The following is a 22,384-nucleotide window of genomic DNA, read 5'->3' as shown; positions in this document are numbered from 1 at the left end:
GGCTTCTAGAACTTGCTGGATAGTTCTGGAACTTAGAGGATGGAGAAACAGAGGCTAATGCCTGAAGAGACAGGCCTTACATATTCTGGAGCCTAACTGTGGGAGCCGAGTCCAGGGTCCAGTTGCCTGGAGGGGACCCCTGTGCTTGGGGGCTCACCCCTGAACAGAAGAAAAAAGCTAGTGGAAGAGAAAGAGAGAGCTGAAGAAGATTCACAGTCTTTTCCAGCATCAGCTATTGTCACGATCAGGGGTCAGGCTTGAAGACCAGTAGTTATAGCAGTGGCAGCTCACATAGGAAACAGCAGGATAGGAACACAGGCAGGTCACTCTGGCAGATGACACAGGCTCGCCTGAGGTGCGGAATCTGAGTAATAACCGGTGTTCACTAGAGCTCCTGATGGTGGAGATGGATTTTGCTGCATGTTAGCACCAGGTTGCAGTCAGTAATAAGTAGTGGCAGGTTGGGATTGGGCAGAGACATGGCTTAAATCAGGAAGTTCGTGGGAGGAGCAAATGGTTCAAATTTCAAGGCAATTTAGATTCACGGCAGGATCATTCAAGGATTTGTCCAGGGCGCTGTCCAGCATTCCAGGTGGCTCAGTAAGTAGAACCATTGCCAGGCACAGTGGAGAGGTTCCAGGTTCAAACCCGGGTCCTGACAGTACTCCCCTCCTTCCAGGACGTCAGCTGGAAGACTTAGGACCAGGTTTAAGAGGAAACCCCTGGGGGAATTTCCTTGGTAATCTAGGGGCATGAACATTTTCTTCACGCTTACAATAATTTTCTTCTGGATCATATCCTTCCCATTGAACCAGATACTGTAATTTGTTCCTAAAGATCCTGGAGTCAAGAATTCTCTCCACCACAAATTCTTCTTCACTCTGTGCATCAACAGGTGGAGGAGGTGGAAGAATTCTTCCAGAAAAAGGATTTTCCTTGAATGGTTTGAGTATATGTGAAAAACTGGGTGAATCTTTATACTCTCAGGAAGTTTTAAATCGAATATTTTAAACGGAAAGTGACTGAGTTGATCTGAGCAGAAATCTGGAAGGGTCCCACAAACTCTTGTCCCAACTTTGCAGATGGAACATGGACCTTCAAATTTTTGGTTGATAACCAAACTTTGTCACCCACCTGAAAGGTAGGAAGTGATCGGCGATGTCTATCAGCAGCCTTCTTGTAACATTCCTGAGCCTCCTTCAAAGTCTTAATCAATTTCTCCCGAATCTCTTGCAGCATAGTTATTCTGTTGGCTACAGCAGGAATTGGACTTGAGATATGGAAATCAGGAATAAAAACTGGATTATACCCATTTTTTAAGAAAAATGGACTTTGGGAGGTTGAGCTATGACTAGAATTGTTGTAAGAAAACTCTGCCATGGGAAGATAGTCCACCCAGTCATCCTGAAGATAACTAACAAAACATTGAAGATTCTGTTCATTCTGTAGTGGTCATTCCTTTTGAGGGGGGTAAATGAACCACAAAGTCCATAGAAATTGACACCCATGGTCTTGATGGGATAGGGAGTGGTTGGAGCAACCCCAAAGGAGAAGCTTGGGGTGTCTTATTGCGTGCACAGGTCAGGCACGAGGCTACATACCTTTTAACTGCTTTCTTGTACCCAGGCCACCAAAAGGAACATGATAAAAGTTCCTCTGTTTTAGAAACTCCAAAATGTCCAGCAAGTTTTGAGTCATGAATCAACTGGAGGACTTCAACCCGAGCAGACTCAGGTACATAGAGTTGATGTGTTTGAATCCAAAAGCCATTCTTTTACTCAAGGTTGATGTCCGTAGAAGGATTATTGAGAAATGAGTCATTCTTGTACCCTTCTTTGAGGAGACTCAAGAATGCCTTTGAACTTTTGGCACCTAGGAAGTTCTTTTGAGGCAGGATTGTGCATTCAGAGTTGTTTTCCTGGAAAGGCCCCAACAACATTTGTGATAAGGCATCAGCCTTACTATTTCTTGACCCAGGTCGATATGAGACAATAAGATTAAATCTAAAAAAGAACAATGACCAAGGTGCTTGTCTAAAATACAATCTTTTGGACGAAAAAATTAATTCTAGATTTTTGTGATCAGTGAGAACAGTCACAGGATGCTTGATACCTTCCAGCAGATGGCTCCATTCGGAAAAGGCTTCCTTATTTGCCAGTAACTATTCCCTATGTCGTAATTCCTCTTGGCTGAAGACATTAAACGAAAGAAGTAAGCACAAGGATGAAGTTGCATCTTTTCACTGCTTTGTTGAGAAAGGATAGCTCCCACCGCAGAGTCAGAAGCATCCACTTCCACTACAAAAGGTAGCTCAGGATTGGGATGTACCAATACTGGTGCAGAAGTGAAAAGAGTCTTTAACTTAGCAAAAGCAGCCTGAGCATCAGGTGACCACACAAAGGGCACCCCTTTCTTTGTCAGCTGTATAATCTGAGCTATCACCTTAGAGAAATTTCTTATGAATTTTCGTAGAAATTGGCAAACCTGACAAATCGTTGAATTTCCTTAACGTTTCCAGGGACAGGCCAATCTACTACTGCTTTAATCTGCTCAGGATCCATGCTTACTCCATCTGGAGAAATAATATACCCCAGAAACTGGATCTGGGTTTGTTCAAACTCACATTTCTCCAATTTGATATAAAGTCGATTCTGCCTTAATCTTTGAAGGACAGTGCAAACATGCTTGTGATGCTCCTCTAGGTTATCGGAAAAAAATGAGGATGTCATCCAAATAAACAACTACAAACTGGTCCAATAGATTTCGAAAAACATTGTTGATGAAGTGTTGAAAAGTTGCAGGGGAATTATAAAGACCAAAAGGTATAACCCATTACTCAAAATGTCCATATCTGGTTCTAAAGGGGGTTTTCCATTCATCTCCTTGACAGATATGAACAAGGTTATAAGCCCCCCGTAAGTTAAGCTTTGTAAAAATCTTGGCAGAACAAAGTTTTTCCAACATTTCAGAGATCAACGGGAGAGGATAACGGTTTTTAATAGTAATTTTATTCATGTGCCTGTAATGAATGCATGGATGTAAGGTGGAGTCTTTCTTTTCAACAAAGAACAGGACTGCTCCAGCAGGGGATGTTCAGTGTCTAATAAACCCCTGCTCTAAATTCCTGAGCACCTTTAATTCAGGTTCTGACAGACTGAAAAGGCTGCCGAAAGGTATTTCTGCCCCTGGGAGTAGCTCAATGGGGCAATCATATGGGTGATGAGGAGGTAACTGGTCGGTGTTCTTCTTATCACAGACATCCTGAAACTCATGGTATTGTGGAGGCAGTTTGGGATATGACTGGACTGTAACCACATCCAACTGCGACTCCTTAATCGGTGGAGAACTAGTTGGACAAGGCTCTCTATAGTATTCCTCACAATGGGGGGATGTAAAATTTATAACCCATGCTTCTCAATTGATTGAGGGGTTACTTATAATTGGAGAACCAAGGGATGCCCAAGATCACAGGAAATTTAGGTGACGTAATTAGCTGAAAACCGATGGTCTCACAATGGTCAGCCTCAAATTGGAGAACCAGAGGGTCTGTTTCATGGGTAAAAGGTCCTGAAGTTAAGGGTGAACCATCCACTGTCTCCATATCGATAGGGGCAGATTTATTTCTTGTCTGAATCTTATTGTTTTTGGCAAAGTCTATGTCCATAAAGTTCCCCCCTACACCAGAGTCCAGCATAGCAGAGCAAGGAATCTCAATGCCCCCAGAGATAGGTTTAACAGGGAGGACAAAATGAGGAAGTGAGGAATTCACTTTATTTTCTTCCTGGACCAATGGGAGATAGACTGGCTAATGGAGTTTATTTGTTCAGGCATCAACCGACGCAATTGTTCTTCTAACCTTGTTAGGACAGGTAATTGTGTAATGACCAGAATCTCCACAGTAAACACATAGGTTCTCAGAACATCTTCTTTCTTTCTCCTGAATGGAAATGGATCTCTTAATTGCATCCACCTGCATTGGTTCAGGAGTGTTGGAATCCGGAGCAACTTTGAAATCCTGCTGAACAAATGGAGTAGCAGAGAAACGCATGCCACCCTTACTTGCAAACATTCCCAGCCTCTCCTTCCTCCTTTCTGTAAGTCTCTGATCAATTCTGATACATAATTGGATGAAGGCATCAAGATCATGAGGAGTCTCAACAACCTCATCCTTTACCTGTTAAGAAAGCCCTCGGCGGAACTGGCTCTTTTGCACAGCAGGGTTCAGGGCCGGCGCTCCCGCTAGGCGAGCTAGGCGGTCGCCTAGGGCGCACTGCTGCCTAGGGGCGCAGTAACAGATGCAGTTCTCCCTCCTGCTCCCACCACGGATGCTGGCCCCCTCACACTGCGCGCCCCCCGTGGATGCTGTCCCCCCTCGCGCTGCGCCACCCCGTGAATGCTGGCCCCCTAGCGCTTCACTCCTCTCTCAGCGCCCGTAATGTGCAGCTCCGCCCACCGCTACTTCCGGGTTTCGTCACATGGAGCCGTGGGCGGCAGGGAGGGAAGTGCTGGCGGCGGGATCTGGCTGCCCTGTAGACCAGAGAACACAGGATGCTGAGCCAGGAGGAAGCGGTGCTGTGGCTGCTCGGGGGGGGGGAAGGTAAGTGCATGGAGACTTGTGTGTGCTGCTGCTGTGCCTTATGTTACCTGACACCCTGCTACCCCCTCTCACCTGACACCCCCTGACACCCTGCTACCCCCTCACCTGACACCCTGCTACCCCCCACCTGACACACTGTCCCCCCACCTGACACCCTGCTACCCCCACCTGACACCCTGCTACCCCCTCTCACCTGACACCCTGCTACCCCCTCTCACCTGACACCCTGCTACCCCTCTCAGCTGACACCCCCTGACACCCTGCTACCCCCTTTACCTGACACCCTGCTACCCACCCACCTGACACCCTGCTACCCTCCCCACCTGACACACTGTCCCCCCCACCTGACACCCTGCTACCCCCCACCTGACACCCTGCTACCCCCTCTCACCTTACACCCTGCTACCCCCTCTCACCTGACACCCCCTGACACCCTGCTACCCCCCTCACCTGACACCCTGCTACCCCCCCACCTGACACACTGTCCCCCCACCTGACACCCTGCTACCCCCCACCTGACACCCTGCTACCCCCTCTCACCTGACACCCCCTGACACCCTGCTACCCCCCTCATCTGACACCCTGCTACCCCCCCACCTGACACACTGTCCCCCCACCTGACACCCTGCTACCCCCTCTCACCTGATACCCTGCTACCCCCTCTCACCTGACACCCTGCTACCCCCTCTCACCTGACACCCCCTGACGCCCTGTTACCCCCCCACCTGACTCACTGTCCCCCTCACCTGACATCCTGCTACCCCCACCTGACACCCTGCTACACCCCCACCTGACACCCTGCTACCCCTTCTCACCTGACACCCCCTGACACCCTGCTACCCCCCTCATCTGACACCCTGCTACCCCCCCACCTGACACACTGTCCCCCCACCTGACACCCTGCTACCCCCCACCTGACACCCTGCTACCCCCTCTCACCTGACACCCTGCTACCCCCTCTCATCTGACACCCTGCTACCCCCTCTCACCTGACACCCCCTGACGCCCTGCTACCCCCCACCTGACACACTGTCCCCCTCACCTGACACCCTGCTACCCCCCCACCTGACACCCTGCTACACCCCCACCTGACACCCTGCTACCCCCTCTCACCTGACACCCCCTGACACCCTGCTATCCCCTCTCACCTGACACCCCCTGACACCCTGCTAACCCCCTCACCTGACACCCGGCTACCCCCCCACCTGGCAGGGAGGGAAGTGCTGGCGGCGGGATCTGCCCTGTAGACCAGAGAACACAGGATGCTGAGCCAGGAGGAAGCGGTGCTGTGGCTGCTTGGGGGGAAGGTAAGTGCATGGAGACTTGTGTGTGCTGCTGCTGTGCCTTATGTTACCTGACACCCTGCTATCCCCTCTCACCTGACACCCCCTGACACCCTGCTACCCCCCTCACCTGACACCCTGCTACCCCCACCTGACACACTGTCCCCCCACCTAACACCCTGCTACCCCCACCTGACACCCTACTACCCCCTCTCACCTGACACCCCTGACACCCTGCTACCCCCTCTCACCTGACACCCTGCTACCCCTCTCAGCTGACACCCCCTGACACCCTGCTACCCCCTTTACCTGACACCCTGCTACCCACCCACCTGACACCCTGCTACCCTCCACCTGACACACTGTCCCCCCACCTGACACCCTGCTACCCCCCACCTGACACCCTGCTACCCCCTCTCACCTTACACCCTGCTACCCCCTCTCACCTGACACCCCCTGACACCCTGCTACCCCCCTCACCTGACACCCTGCTACCCCCCCACCTGACACACTGTCCCCCCCACCTGACACCCTGCTACCCCCCACCTGACACCCTGCTACCCCCTCTCACCTGACACCCCCTGACACCCTGCTACCCCCCTCATCTGACACCCTGCTACCCCCCACCTGACACACTGTCCCCCCACCTGACACCCTGCTACCCCCTCTCACCTGATACCCTGCTACCCCCTCTCACCTGACACCCTGCTATCCCCTCTCACCTGACACCCCCTGACGCCCTGCTACCCCCCCACCTGACACACTGTCCCCCTCACCTGACACCCTGCTACCCCCCCACCTGACACCCTGCTACACCCCCACCTGACACCCTGCTACACCCCCACCTGACACCCTGCTACCCCCCACCTGACACCCTGCTACCCCTTCTCACCTGACACCCTGCTACCCCCCCCCACCTGACACACTGTCCCCCCACCTGACACCCTGCTACCCCCCACCTGACACCCTGCTACCCCTCTCAGCTGACACCCCCTGACACCCTGCTACCCCCTTTACCTGACACCCTGCTACCCACCCACCTGACACCCTGCTACCCCCCCACCTGACACACTGTCCCCCCACCTGACACCCTGCTACCCCCCACCTGACACCCTGCTACCCCCTCTCACCTTACACCCTGCTACCCCCTCTCACCTGACACCCCCTGACACCCTGCTACCCCCCTCACCTGACACCCTGCTACCCCCCCCACCTGACACACTGTCCCCCCACCTGACACCCTGCTACCCCCCACCTGACACCCTGCTACCCCCTCTCACCTGACACCCCCTGACACCCTGCTACCCCCCTCTCACCTGACACCCCCTGACACCCTGCTATCCCCTCTCACCTGACACCCCCTGACACCCTGCTAACCCCCTCACCTGACACCCGGCTACCCCCCCACCTGACACACCTGACACACTGTCCCCCCACCTAACCCCTTTTAACCTGACACCTTGCTACCCCCTCTCACCTGACACCCTGCTACCCCCTCTCACCTGACACCCTGCTACCCCCCACCTGACACACTGTCCCCCCCACCTGACACCCTGCTACCCTCCACCTTACACCATGCTATCCCCTCTCACCTGACACCCCCTGACACCCTGCTACCCCCCTCACCTGACACCCTGCTACCCCCCCACCTGACACCCTGCTACCCCCCACCTGACACACTGTCCCCCCACCTGACACCCTGCTACCCTCCACCTTACACCATGCTACCCCCTCTCACCTGACACCCCCTGACACCCTGCTACCCCCCCTCACCTGACACCCTGCTACCCCCCTCACCTGACACACTGTCCCCCCACCTGACACCCTGCTGCTACCCCCGTCACCTGACACCCTGCTACCCCCCATCTTACACACTGTCCCCCACCTAACACACTGCCCCCCACCTGACACACTGTCCCCCAACCTGACACCCTGCTACTCCCTTTCACCTGACACCCTGCTAGCCCCCTCATCTGAAACAATGCTTGCTACCCCCCCACCTAACACATTGTCCCCCTTCTGACACCCTGCTACCCCTATCACCTGACACCCTGCTACCCCCTCTCACCTGACACCCTGCTACCCCTCCTCACCTGACACACTATCCCCCCACCTGACAACCTGCTACCCCCCTTCTGACACCCTGCTATCCCCCCTCACCTGACACCCTGCTACCCCCCCACCTGACACACTGTCCCCCCACCTGACACCCTGCTACACCCCCACCTGACACACTGCTACTCCCCCATAACCTGACACACTGCTAACCCCCCTCACCTGACACCCTGCTACCCCCCCTCACCTGACACACTGCTGTCCCCCACCCTGACATACTTTTCTATCCCCCCCACCCGGACACACTGCTCTCCCCCCCTCCGTTACACTATGAGTAATGCAAGTATAGGGGGGAGTATAGGGACATTTTGATGTTTTTTTTTAATGTATTTATGGGGGGGGGGGCGCAAGTAGCTGGTCTTGCCTAGGGTGCAGAATAGTCTAGCACCGGCCCTGGCAGGGTTCCAAGTAGTATCTGCGACCCATCATCCAAATTCTGCTGTGTACTCAGCGACAGAACCTTTACCCTGCCTCAGACTATGCAGCTTTGCTTCAGCTGTAGCACAGCGGTTGGGATCATCAAAAACCAGATTCATTGCCGTCTAAAAAGTCTGCAGATTATTTAAAGTGGCACTGTCCTGTTCAATATATGGGGAGGCCCAAGCTAGAGCTTCTCCAGTCAGTAGTTCGAGAATAAAGGTTACCTTCCTTTTCTCAGAAGGAAATGCAGCAGGGTGCGTTTGGAAATATAAAAGACACTGATTTAGGAAACCTTTGTAATGATGGCAACGGTCTCCGTCCGTTAAACTTAGATGGTAGAGACTGAGGCATATGTGTGCTAGTATCACCTCGGTCCAGTAGTTGACTCTGCAGAGTACGAACCTCCTCCTATGGCCTTACCATTTCACCTTCTAGTTGAGTAACTCTTCCTTGGCAGGTAGCACCAAATTCTTGCAGCGCAGCAATTTGCTGCCTCACAGGAGTCACGATGCTTGCTATAGCGGCCTCCATGTTTGGGCCAGAATATTCTGTCATGATCAAGGGTCAGGCTCCAAGACCAGTAGCTATAGCAGTGGCAGCTCACATAGGAATCAGCAGGATAAGAACACAGGCAGGTCACTCTGGCAGATGACGCAGACTCACCTGAGTTGCAGAATCTAAGTAACCGGTGTTCACCAGAGCTCCTGATGGTGGAGATGGATTTTGCTGCATGTTAGCACCAGGTCGCGGTCCTCAGGAATCCGATCGCCCCACCAGGAGGTGAGCAAGCCAGGGTCCAATAGCAGATATAGCAGGTAGGGATCAAGCAGAAGCATTGTCTAGGAGTAGCCAAAGGTCAGTAACAAGTAGTTGCAGGTTGGGATTGGGCAGAAGCGTAGTTGAAGAACAAGCCAAGTGTCGATAATGAATGGTAGTGAAGATACGGACGGCAGCAGGAGAGACAAGTGAGATATTGGCTGGTGAAGGCACAATATTCTGGCAACCAGGAAGTGCAGAGACATGGCTTAAATCAGGAAGTTCATGGGAGGAGCAAAGGGTTCAAGGTTCGAGACAATTAAGATTCACGGCAGCATCATTCAAGGATTTGTCCAGGGAGCTTTCCAGCATTCCAGGTGGCTCAGTAAGTACAGCCATTGCCAGGTCCCAGGTTCAAGTCTCGGTCCTGACAGCTATGCTTGGCTGGAGCTACCCTGCCAGTCAGGAGCTGGGCAGTAGGAGGCCTGTGCAGCAGCCATCTGGACTTCAGGATTAACTCAAGAGGGACTGAGTGAGTGAGGATTTCTCATTCTTCACACCCCAAGCTTGAACAAGGGAGGACCCGAAAATCCAGCTGCCCTCTCTTCAAATAAAAACAAAACACACTGGGTCTCTCTCTATCTGTCTCCATTAGGAATAAGCTGACATCCCAACTGTACATCCGGCGCTTCTGTCTATCAGACAGACTGGAGAATACCAATGCTATGTGTGCCAATGGTGCAACATTCTAATTCTATCACTGCCTGATGTCCTTGGTGGCAAGAATGAGCTTTGTCTGTTTTATTCCATGCAGGATTGGTGAAGGTTGCCCTGTACTCCTTGAGGACCCAGTCCTGAATCGTATAGCGGAGAGGATCGGACAGACTCCAGCTCAGGTGGCGCTTCGATATCTCCTGCAGAGAGGGATTGTCGTTCTTGCAAAAAGCTTCACTGAACACAGAATCAAAGAGAACCTGCAGGTACCAACTGTGCCACAACTTTTTTTTTTTTTACGTTATGGTTTCAAATAGGGAATGGTTTAGATCCGGACCCACGCGGACTTAAATTTGGACCGCCGAAGTGGTCTGCTTCCATCTGTCATCAGCGGGGGGGCAGAATTGAGAGGATCGGGAGGATCGGAGTGGCTGTGTCTTACACTTGCAGCGCTGCATGATTACAAAAAGCTGAGTTCTTCTGCGGCGGAGAGGCTGTCCTACAAATTCCCGCCTCCTGGGCCGGCTCTTACCTATGATAGACAGAACACTGGTGACGTCTATCATAGGAGAAGGTTCCAGGAGGCAGGACTTTGAAGGACAGCCTCTCCGCCGGGTAAGCAGAAGAACTCGGCTTTTTGTAATCATGCAGCGCTGCAAGTGTAAGACACAGCCACTCCGATCCTCCCGATCCTCTCAATTCTGCCCCCCCCCCGCTGATGACAGAAGGAAGCAGACCGCTTCGGCGGTTCAGATTAATGGGGGCACGCACACTGGTCAATCTGCATTAATGGGGGCACGCACACTGGTCAATCTGCATTAATGGGGGAACGCACATGGTCGCTCTGCATTAATGGGGGCACGCACATGATCGCTCTGCATTAATGGGGGCACGCACAATGGTCACTCTGCATTAATGGGGGCACGCACGCTGATCACTCTGCATTAATGGGGGCATGCACACTGGTCAATCTGCATTAATGGGGGCACTCACATGGTCACTGCATTAATGGGGGCACGCACATGGTCACTATGCATTAATGGTGGCACGCACGCTGATCACTCTGCATTGGATGGGGGCAAGTTTTGGGGAATGCCTTTTTTTGTTGTTTGCGTTCTGTATTTGGAATTTGACGGTCACTTTTCCGGACCTCAGGCTGAATGGAAAATTTGTAAGTGGACCTTTCAAGTTTACATTTGAGTACCCCTGGTTTAGACTGAAGATTAATTGACTTATGATTTGCCTTTTTTTAGTATTTCCCTTGCCGTAAACATGCTGCCAATGGCATTTTTTAATAAAATCATTGTGTTTTCAAGTCATACCTTATTTTAGTCCCAGTGAGGTTTTACTGGGTTTCTATGCATCTCTATGCAATGCAGCCAGACCATGGCTGGTGGTGGGGGCTGGCAATGTGCTGTACCTTGCATCTTGCAGCCAGCCTCAGTACTCATTTTCAAGAGCCTTCAAACCTGATTACTTTTGCATGCAGACCATCCTAGGTAACACTCACATGTGATACTGAGATTCCATGATTGAAACTAAAATCCAATGAATCCCACTCATTTTGAACTAATCATTTTCGTGGAACTCTGCTTTAAGACTTCTGTTTTTTTTTTTTCTTCCATCCGGAAGATTTCTCTGTACTTCCTGTCTCAGAGACAAAGCAAGAGGTAAAAGAAGATCTCTTGGTTTCCCTGTTCCTTACCTATTCCTGTAATAACTCAAAAGTTTTTGATTTTGCTTTAATTTTTTGTACCGGAGTAACCAGGACCAGTGAGGGTCCTCTACAGTGAGGACACAGATGTCAGGTTCTAAGCCTTCTACAGTCTTAAGTTTAGGCTTTACATATACACTATATTACCAAAAGTATTGAGACGCCTGCCTTTACATGCACATGAACTTTAATGGCATCCCAGTCTTAGTCCGTAGGGTTCAATAATGAGTTAGCCCACCCTTTGCAACTAGAATAGCTTCAACTCTTCTGGGAAGGCTGTCCACAAGGTGTGTCTATGGGAATTTTCGACCATTCTTCCAGAAGCGCATTTGTGAGGTTAGGCACTGATGTGGAGGAGAAGGCCAGGCTCGCAGTCTCCACTCTAATTCATCCCAAAGGTGTTCTGTCAGGTTGAGGTCAGGACTCTGTGCAGGCCAGTCAAGTTCCTCCACCCCAAACTTGCTCATCCATTTCTTTATGGACCTTGCTTTGTGCACTGGTGCACAGTCATGTTGAAACAGAAAGGGGCCATCCATAAACTGTTCCCACAAAGGTAGGAGCATGAAATTGTCCAAAATGTCTTGCTATGCTGATGCCTTAAGAGTTCTCTTTACTGGAACTAAAGTGCCAAGCCCAACGCTTGAAAGACAACCCCACACCATAATCCCCCCTCCACCAAATGATTTGGACCAGTAATAAATGTGCATTCATTTTTTTTTTACATTGCAGCCTTTAAAGCATTGTACTCGCAATCAAAAGATCGCGGGTGCTATGCATTGATCCTGCAGACACTAAGCTGTCCACCTGTGCCTCCAATATATGCAGGCAGTTACCGAATGGCAGGAAGGACCATTGGACTACAAGGACACTCACCAGCACCCTTGCAGTTCATTGAGAACTACAAGCCGTCAGCCACAGAGGGCGGCAGTACTTGTAGTCCTATTCATTCACAGTTTCCAGTGAGTAAATGATGCGGCCGTGTGGGCGGAGCCCTGTGCGGCTGTGCTGTTTTTAAATTGTGACAGTGGGTGCAGGGAAAAGATCCCCTATAACAAAAGCTGGGAGTGCTGGCTGTGGGAGGTGAGTCCCTAGGCGCTTGTTACGTGTTACATCCTAAATATGAGTGTAACATGTAAAATGCTCCTAAAGGTGAACTTATCCTTATAATGGGGGTTGCTGGTGCCTCAGACCAGATAGAGTGGGACTTTATGGGCAAGTGAGGGGTATATCAAGCAAAATGCATTGTATCATTCAACAAATAGAGTAAGGTAAATATAATGGTATTTAATATGTAGATACCGGTAGTAAATGTTATACAACAAGCATTAAGTGACAGTGGTGCTTGGGACAGAGCCCAAGTGTGAAGAAAAGAAAGATGATTCCGTGGAATCAGTGACAATGGTGTTATCAAGTGACTTAAAACATTGGATTCTTCTGTTTTCCCTTGGATGTTGAAATGGGAAAACTCAGAAAAAATCCTAAATTGCTGACGCGTTTCGGCTCTCTTGTGGGCCTTTCTCAAAGCGTTCAGTCACTCAGTCTGTGGTCTATAAGAGTAATATAAGGTATAATGTGTAAGGATAATTTTAACAAATCCTTGAAATAGATCATACATTGTTGGAGTTTGAAATAATGTATAGTTACATACATGGGTGCATCCATTCCTTCCGCGCATCAGCCCCTGTATCCGTCCACATTCACAGCGGGAATCATGTGTTGCAAGGCCTAGGATTATAATTATGTTGTTTCTTAAAGTGTATCTCAGATGGATCAGGTGAGTATATATGTATTTTCCTATGTATATATATATATATGTATATATATTCACTTACATCTGAATGCACTGGTGGGAGGGTGTTGTCTCCAGGATCCTGGGGGTTAGTTTCCCTCTTTATTTTATGTTTACCAGGCTTGGATCTAGGGTATAAGGGACAATTGTATCGATAGTATACATAAGGTGTCTGGTAAATAACCCAAAATTATCCCACAAATATATATGTGGCAGTATCTCATGAATACTTGTAAGTGCTTAAAGAGACTTCCCGATGGTGGTGTGGTACATCAGAGTAAAGGTGACTATAGATGCTTCGGTGCCAAGTTTATTAGAAAGCATAGTAAAGGCTTCACAGTCCGTTGCACTTACAATTATGTACAAGAGAGCCGAAACGCGTCAGCAATTTAGGATTTTTTCTGAGTTTTCCCATTTCAACATCCAAGGGAAAACAGAAGAATCCAATGTTTTAAGTCACTTGATAACACCATTGTCACTGATTCCACGGAATCATCTTTCTTTTCTTCACACTTGGGCTCTGTCCCAAGCACCACTGTCACTTAATGCTTGTTGTATAACATTTACTACCGGTATCTACATATTAAATACCATTATATTTACCTTACTCTATTTGTTGAATGATACAATGCATTTTGCTTGATATACCCCTCACTTGCCCATAAAGTCCCACTCTATCTGGTCTGAGGCACCAGCAACCCCCATTATAATGTACATATAGGGATGGTGGCAGAACCTACTTTAGTATATGTGTTCAAAGGAAAATCCCCCCTTTTTTTAGATTTTTCGGATGGACAACACATCCATAGCCTCCTTTTTCTTTTGTTTCACATCATATACACAATATTGAATAATATTCGTATACTAGGGTTGATCAGCAGGACCCTACTCCCTTAAAACTGAATAGGCCCTGAATTTGGGGTTAATTACCCCCTCTGTTGGACCACTAATCCCAGAGGAAAGAGGTAAACCCAATCTAACCAGAGCCATCCATCTCCACGCAATAAAAGTGAGAGATAATGAGTACCTCCGAAACGGAGGACCCATCCATGGGGAACCTGATTGGAGACAGTTGGAACAACCTGATGCTGGACATCCAGAAGAATTTCCAGGGAAATGAACAGCAAGAATCGGATGTTCTTGCACTGTTTGGTACTTTAAAGAGATACTTAGAACGGAAGTCAGCCTTATTTTGGCACATAAAATCTTTTGAAAGATATGTGAATGAGAACATCAACCCTGTCGGTCTTAGAATCCAGTTATTCCCGACCATGGACAATATTACTACTATGATGAAAAAAGAATGGGAAGAAGTCCTAAATGAATGCTCTAAAAAACTCATGATTCTTCTGCAAAACGATTATACTAGACAAATGGAAACCCTAGATCAAGAAATAAAACAGATCTATGAGAAATTAACTCCCCTTAAAAATGCACCACTATACAGTGAGCAGGAAAAGAAACTTAAAGAGCACATTGAAAACTTCAGTAAAGACATACTAAAGAAAAAAGAGAGGAAATACTGGAGAGACAAAAATGCTTTTACACAAAATCGTGCATACAAGTGGATAAACAACAGACAGACAAGAAGAGCCACATATCGAACATCGAGGAACACGGGTCCACAATACTCCTCGGACTCGTCAGCCAATACATCGGGAACGGAACAACATCAGTATAGACACAGGGATAAACCCTGGACACATCAGCAAAAAGAAATAGACGAAAATTATGACCCGTCCTCACAAGACACAGAGGAACCAACCATAATTGAATCTAACACACAACCTGATGAAGGTGCCATAGCACCAATAAAACATCATCAAATCTTTACCAGGTCACAACAGTTAAAGGATGGGAGTCAAAAATCACAGAGGCCTTTTTTAGGCACAAAGACGAAAACGAAAAAATCGACCAAGTAACACAAGAAGAGGTCATGGACCCAGAGGGCCTGACCATCATAAACCTCTCTACACATAGATTGACCAAACATCAAAAGGAAGTGCTCTCATTGGGCCTTTCCTTTTGCCCCAACAGGGGCACAGACTGTTTTGAAACAATAAAGGATGTGAATCTGTTTGCTAGGAATTTATTACTGAAAGTAAAATTCGGTAAGAAAACAACCAATGAAGCACCACCTACTAATCTAACCGCAGCCGAATTCAGAGCTATCAGAGACCTGAATCTGTTGCTGGAAGAAGGGGCCATAGATGATTGGACAGATGAGGACACAACCAGTGAAAACGAAGACGTCGAAGTAGAAGAAACATCAGGAGCACAATGCTCAACTTTTAAGAAAAAATCACATATCTTTCCATCTCTAAACGAAAATCCAGCAATAGCCCTCTTTGTGAGGGAAACCACTAGAGAGCTGGAAAAACTTAAAGGAGATAACACCAAGCAAAATCTTACTGTAGAACAAAAAGCGGCACTAAAAGAACTAGAAAGCAATGAATCAATCACAATTAAACCCTCCGATAAGGGGGGGAATATTGTGATTATGGACAACGAGGATTATAAAGAGATGTGCCAAAAGATTCTGAACAACAAACGATGCTATAAGAAGATACTACCCATCATGGTGGAGTCATACAAAGAAGATTTTTACAAGAAAATTGATGGAGCTTTCAATCAAGGGATGATTTCAAAGACATTGTGGCAATTCATGAGGACGAAACATGCAAGAACCCCGACGTTCTATGCATTGCCCAAAATTCACAAGAATAAGATTAACCCACCAGGTAGACCCATAATATCGGGCAATGGCAATCTCACCGAAAACACCAGTAAAGTTATTGATGCCTACCTGAGGCCCCATGTAACTAAACTACCCTCGTACACAAGAGACACGGTACATCTTCTCCAGATCATTGACGGCATCACCATACCCAATGAAGCGTTTCTCATCACGATTGATGTAGAAGCTTTGTATAATAACATCCCACACCAAAAGGGAATGGAAGTGATTAAAAAAACCCTGGAAGAACATAGCGGACATGATACAAAGTTTAATGACTTTATAGTCATGATGTTGGACTATATCTTAAATAACAATTTCTTCGTCTTTAATGGTAGCTACTATTTGCAGATATGTGGGGTAGCAATGGGCACAAGCTGTGCCCCCTCCTATGCCAATACATATCTAGGGGCCTGGGAACAGGATTTCCTAGCTAAAGAAGAAAACAGAGCCTTTGCCAATAATATCATCTTATGGCAAAGGTTCATAGATGATATATTCATTATATGGACAGGACCAGAAAGTATGATTCAAGATTGCCTGCAAGCGATGAACAACAACGAATATAACATGTTCTTTACTCTTAATTATGATAAAGAAAAAATTTCATTTTTGGACACCTGGATTATCAAAGGCGAAGACGGACTCCTAAAGACAACTTTATATAGAAAGGAAACAGCAGGCAACTCCATACTGCATGCGTCAAGTTTCCACCCGACCCCACTGAAAAATGCTATTCCTTACAGCCAGTTTCTTAGGCTTAAAAGAAACTGTACTCTTGATCAAGATTTCCAAAGAGAGGCCAACATCCTTACCGAAAGGTTATTAAAAAGGGGTTACACCAAGACGACACTGAGAAAAACGTTTAACAGAGTGAAGAAGCAAGAAAGACACAACATTCTGTTTAAAAATAAAAACACCATAAAACTTAAAGAACAGGATAACAAAACCCGCATAATTATGAGGTTCACCAACGACCACCAAAAAATACGGAAAATTATTTCCAAACATTGGTTAATCTTAAAAGAGGACCCGATGGTAAAACAGTTTATACCAGAAAAACCACAAATAACATTCCGTAAAGCAGGATCAATGAAGCAAGCTCTCACGCATAGTGAGTACAGGGAAACAAGGAAAGACCCCTGTAAACACATGGGTACATTCCCATGCGGAAATTGTGGACAATGCAGTGTGATACAAAAATGCGTCAACACCATACTCCCCAATGGGGAGCTCTTTAAACCCCGACACTTTACAAATTGTAGGACAAGAGGAGTCGTCTACCTCATGCGTTGTCAATGTGGTTCCTACTATGTAGGTAAGACCAAACAAGAATTTGGCAAACGAGTAAATCAACATATTAACAGCATGCAATTATGTAATTTTTATGTACCCCTAGGGAGGCATGTTGCCCATGAACACAAAAATAGAATGCCTCAAGTGACTTTTATGGCACTTGAAAGAATCCACATACCACATCGTGGGGGGGATTGGAACAAGAGACTACTTCAGATGGAAATGAGGTGGATTAGACGCCTCCATGCCACAAAATACCCTGGTCTGAATGAAAATGAAAGCTTTCGTCCGTTCCTGGAAGGTTTTGCTTCTGGCAAGACAGATTAAATACCATTCCATCCATCCTAAACGTCCGTATTTTTGGGATTGCCATATACATCTCATAATATGATTCAATATACACGAGATTTCTTCTTACCCAAAAAAACTCTCCCCCTTTCCCCCCCCACCCTTTACCCTCAATCTTCTCTAGTGCCATAATAGCACATTGAACAAATACTGTTCCCTTAACAATACACAGGAACCCGATTCTATGTTGACATGGCCCTGTGACGATCCCTGGTATTGTCCGGCAAACAGGGCTGTCCCTCCTTGATCCACGGCTACCCATGGTGGACCTATATGCAACACTGCTGTTAATTATAACACCACATTCTCATTTCCTTATAAATATATATAGAACTTTACAATTTATTGTCATGTTTTAGATCTTTATTTATTATTATACTACTGTAATAAATTGTATATGATTAGAGCATACTGGGGTGTGTTCCATAATTCCGCGGGTCGATCCAGGTATACCGCACTATCACACCCGGCACGGTAACCCCTACTTCGTAGGGGAATACCAGGACCCACCAATCCCTTCGGGGATAAGATGGTTCCTCCTTCCGTGTCGGCGGCCAGAGCGGCGTCCCCAGCAACGGGGTTGCGGCCTGCGCACGCATCCAGCTAGCGCAGGCGCAGACGTCGGTGCCTACGTCACGCCGCCATGGAGACAATCTACGTGCAATGCGCAAGGCCGCTTACACTGCGCAAGCCAGAAGGACAACATAATTGTAAGTGCAACGGACTGTGAAGCCTTTACTATGCTTTCTAATAAACTTGGCACCGAAGCATCTATAGTCACCTTTACTCTGATGTACCACACCACCATCGGGAAGTCTCTTTAAGCACTTACAAGTATTCATGAGATACTGCCACATATATATTTGTGGGATAATTTTGGGTTATTTACCGGACACCTTATGTATACTATCGATACAATTGTCCCTTATACCCTAGATCCAAGCCTGGTAAACATAAAATAAAGAGGGAAACTAACCCCCAGGATCCTGGAGACAACACCCTCCCACCAGTGCATTCAGATGTAAGTGAATATATATACATATATATATATATACATAGGAAAATACATATATACTCACCTGATCCATCTGAGATACACTTTAAGAAACAACATAATTATAATCCTAGGCCTTGCAACACATGATTCCCGCTGTGAATGTGGACGGATACAGGGGCTGATGCGCGGAAGGAATGGATGCACCCATGTATGTAACTATACATTATTTCAAACTCCAACAATGTATGATCTATTTCAAGGATTTGTTAAAATTATCCTTACACATTATACCTTATATTACTCTTATAGACCACAGACTGAGTGACTGAACGCTTTGAGAAAGGCCCACAAGAGAGCCGAAACGCGTCAGCAATTTAGGATTTTTTCTGAGTTTTCCCATTTCAACATCCAAGGGAAAACAGAAGAATCCAATGTTTTAAGTCACTTGATAACACCATTGTCACTGATTCCACGGAATCATCTTTCTTTTCTTCACACTTGGGCTCTGTCCCAAGCACCACTGTCACTTAATGCTTGTTGTATAACATTTACTACCGGTATCTACATATTAAATACCATTATATTTACCTTACTCTATTTGTTGAATGATACAATGCATTTTGCTTGATATACCCCTCACTTGCCCATAAAGTCCCACTCTATCTGGTCTGAGGCACCAGCAACCCCCATTATAATGTACATATAGGGACGGTGGCAGAACCTACTTTAGTATATGTGTTCAAAGGAAAATCCCCCCTTTTTTTTAGGTGAACTTATCCTTTAATCAAAGTACACAGGGTGTATGAAGTACTCCCTGTCCTTCTGCCCCTCTTGCTCCCTCCTTTGTCAGAACCACAGTCAAGAGTTGCTGTATAAGTACAACAGTTGTAGTAGCTGCTGCCATAGAAATAAAAGTCCATCTGACACAGTGTTTATAAACATTACTCAGATGTGAGATACAAAGCAACATTTTTATTTATGTGTTAATTTTGTATCTACTCTGCTTCATTCATTCTCACTTTATTCATTCATGTAGATCAGCAGGGATGTGCTTCAATCTGGACATGATGTCAGTTAAATTAACCTATTAAATAACTCTTAATTTACCCTAATCGTCCCTATGTAACAGCTTCGATAGCTTTAAATATTATTTTCCTGAACCTTTTATTATTTCTACTTTTCTAACTATCATTTAACATTTTTTTTCAGTAATTTTAATTTATTTCGTGTTGTATAAAAAAGAGCGCAAAAAAAAAAAAAAGCCTTAACTTAATTTTTAAACATAACTTTATTCATACAGTATCCTTAACCCCTTCCTGCTCACACTCTAGCCGAAAGACGTCTACAGCGTGGCTCCCCAGTTCTAGCAGGACGTTCATGGACGTCCTCCCAGAACTGCACCTCCTGCGCACCCCCTGGGTCATGCATTGTGCGCGATGTATGACCGCTGTTTCCTTTGGACACAGCTGATCACAGATTAAAGCAATCAGTCCAATCACAGCTGCACACATGTAAACAGACAGTTATCGGCATTCCTTTCCTCACACGCTGTCACAATGTGAAGAAAAGAGAGCCTATAACCAACAACAAAAACAGTGTAAAAGGTGCGCTGCTATGGTAAACTAAATCACAACCTCAAATACTCAAATAGAATTGCAGCTCCCATCAATTCAAGTACTCATGTGCTTGTACAATAAAAATGTGTTTACCAAAATGGTGCGCTATTCAGGTGTGCTAATAAAATCTCTACGCAATATTCTAGCATAAACATCTAAAAACATAAAATAATAATATTCCAAAAAGGATACATTTTTTTCTATAATTTGCCCAGTTTTAAACCACTTCAATACTGGGCATTCCCCCCCCCCCCTTCCTGCCCAGGCCAATTTTCAGCTTTCAGTGCTGTCACATTTTGAATAACAATTGTGCGGTCATGAAATGCTGTACCTGTGTAGCGGGGTTAAAATTGCCTAAAGATACTGTTGATATGTGAGAAGGAATTAGGCTCCCTCTAGTGGTAGCTGCATGGAATTTCCCGGGCTGTGACTTCCTTTTTGGCCTGATGAAAAGACTACATCTCCCAGGGTGCACGGCTGCACCGCACAGCTTTCTGGGGGAAGTTATTTAAAGGAAGCGAGGAGCCAAGCTCGGCCCTTCTGCGCTGGACTCCTGGAGTGACGACGTTGAACCGTCCCATCTCAAGCACGAGACACATTCCCGGAGCCCCTTACCGCTGTTCGCAGAGACCGGAGCCATCCACCAGAAAGACCACGCGAGGCTGATATCGAGCCAAAGGACTGAGATCCTAGTGGAGCGCGCGCAAGGGAAACTCCTGTGGTGAGAGGGCACTTGCCCAAAAAGACTGACCTGATCTTTGTCTGATCAAGGAAGTGGCTTTACTTACATATAGCGATAGCGCAATAGAAGGTGATATACCCCGGGGTAGATTAGAATATCACTTCAGGACACTCTTAGACAATCAATAATAACTTTAAAGGAGCCGCCAGAGGCCTACCTCACTCACGGAAGTTACCGCTCAGCTACACAGACACCCTGCAGTGACAATCAACAGTCCACTGTTCTTTTTCTCTCTCTTGATCTTCATTCCTAATTTGGATTACAAACGAGCTCTATTCAATACTCTTGCTAGCGAAGACTCAAGAAGAAGAAGAAGGAAGAGGACTTTGGGGGAGGGACTCAGATAGGCCTACTTATCTGGTACTGTGTCTAGCATCAATGAGGGAGTAGTGTGGGGTATTTCTTTTATCTTTTAAAGCTGATTTAAGTGACCCATTTTAAGGAACTGTGTTTTATTGTATCTCCCTTGTTCAATTTGATATACAGTAAATTAAGCTTTGGTTAATTATGATCCTGTGTGCTGTTCTATTGTGTCACCCAGAAGGACTACCACCAAGAAGGTAATAAGTCACTGTTGCATATTGAAGTATTGTATTCCAACCTGTGTATCCATTTGATAGTCCAGTCCTATTCTGGGTCAGTTGTGCCTGAGGAGGGATCGAGCCAGTTCTATAGGGTTGTTAGGCAGGGTGTAGACCCAATAACATAATCAGCAGCTCCTGCGGGGGTGGTGCTACACGTGGGGGCTCGTCCGGGATATCTAAAGTCCTGCAACACAACCCTCTTAGCTACAGAATCCCCTCCCACGCAGAAATGGATCCTGCCGCTGCAGCTGAGTGGTGCAAGGAAGAGAATGTCACAGTGGAAAATGGCCTGGTGGTTGAAATCAAAGGAGAAGCTTGGACTGAAGAAAAGCTCCTCCCTGTCTTAAGGGCACTATCCACAGACAGAAAATTTTGGGTGATTGACATAAAAACCGACACCACCGTCCCACACACGTATGCACTCTGTGAGTGGAGGAAGGGGGTCCCTGACTATTTTAATGGAAACAGTGTAAAAACTACTGACCAAACAGAACTTTTCCTAATACATCCAGGAGTTCCAACCACGGGTCTCTCATCCACCACTCCTGGGGTATCCAGCCAAGAAACAGGTGTCCAAGAAGGGCATCCTGAGTCATCACCCTTGTCGACTTTCAGCTCAGAACTGTGTGCTGTTCTTGGGGAGATTGTAGCAAAATGTAGTAAGGACTCCCCAAGC

At 47.0% G+C, this 22,384-nt stretch overlaps 1 protein-coding gene across 1 annotated transcript in view; it reads left to right on the top strand.

Annotated features, from left to right (window-relative positions):
* Positions 1 to 22,384, top strand: part of LOC309553540 (aldo-keto reductase family 1 member C15-like) — a gene marked incomplete at its 5' end in the record, with an annotated part of 78,396 nt that overhangs the window by 33,758 nt on the left and 22,254 nt on the right. Inside the window, one exon of the mRNA XM_082254787.1 lies at positions 9,986 to 10,151. Within this exon, the coding sequence (XP_082110913.1) occupies positions 9,986 to 10,151 (166 nt within the window). The remainder of the gene's footprint in view (positions 1 to 9,985; positions 10,152 to 22,384) is intronic.

This window comes from Pelophylax lessonae (assembly GCF_965119305.1).
Source record: "Pelophylax lessonae genome assembly, chromosome: 4".
NCBI lineage: Eukaryota > Metazoa > Chordata > Amphibia > Anura > Ranidae > Pelophylax > Pelophylax lessonae.
Note: the sequence above shows the minus strand (reverse complement) of the source record. Positions and strands in the feature narration are given on the sequence as shown.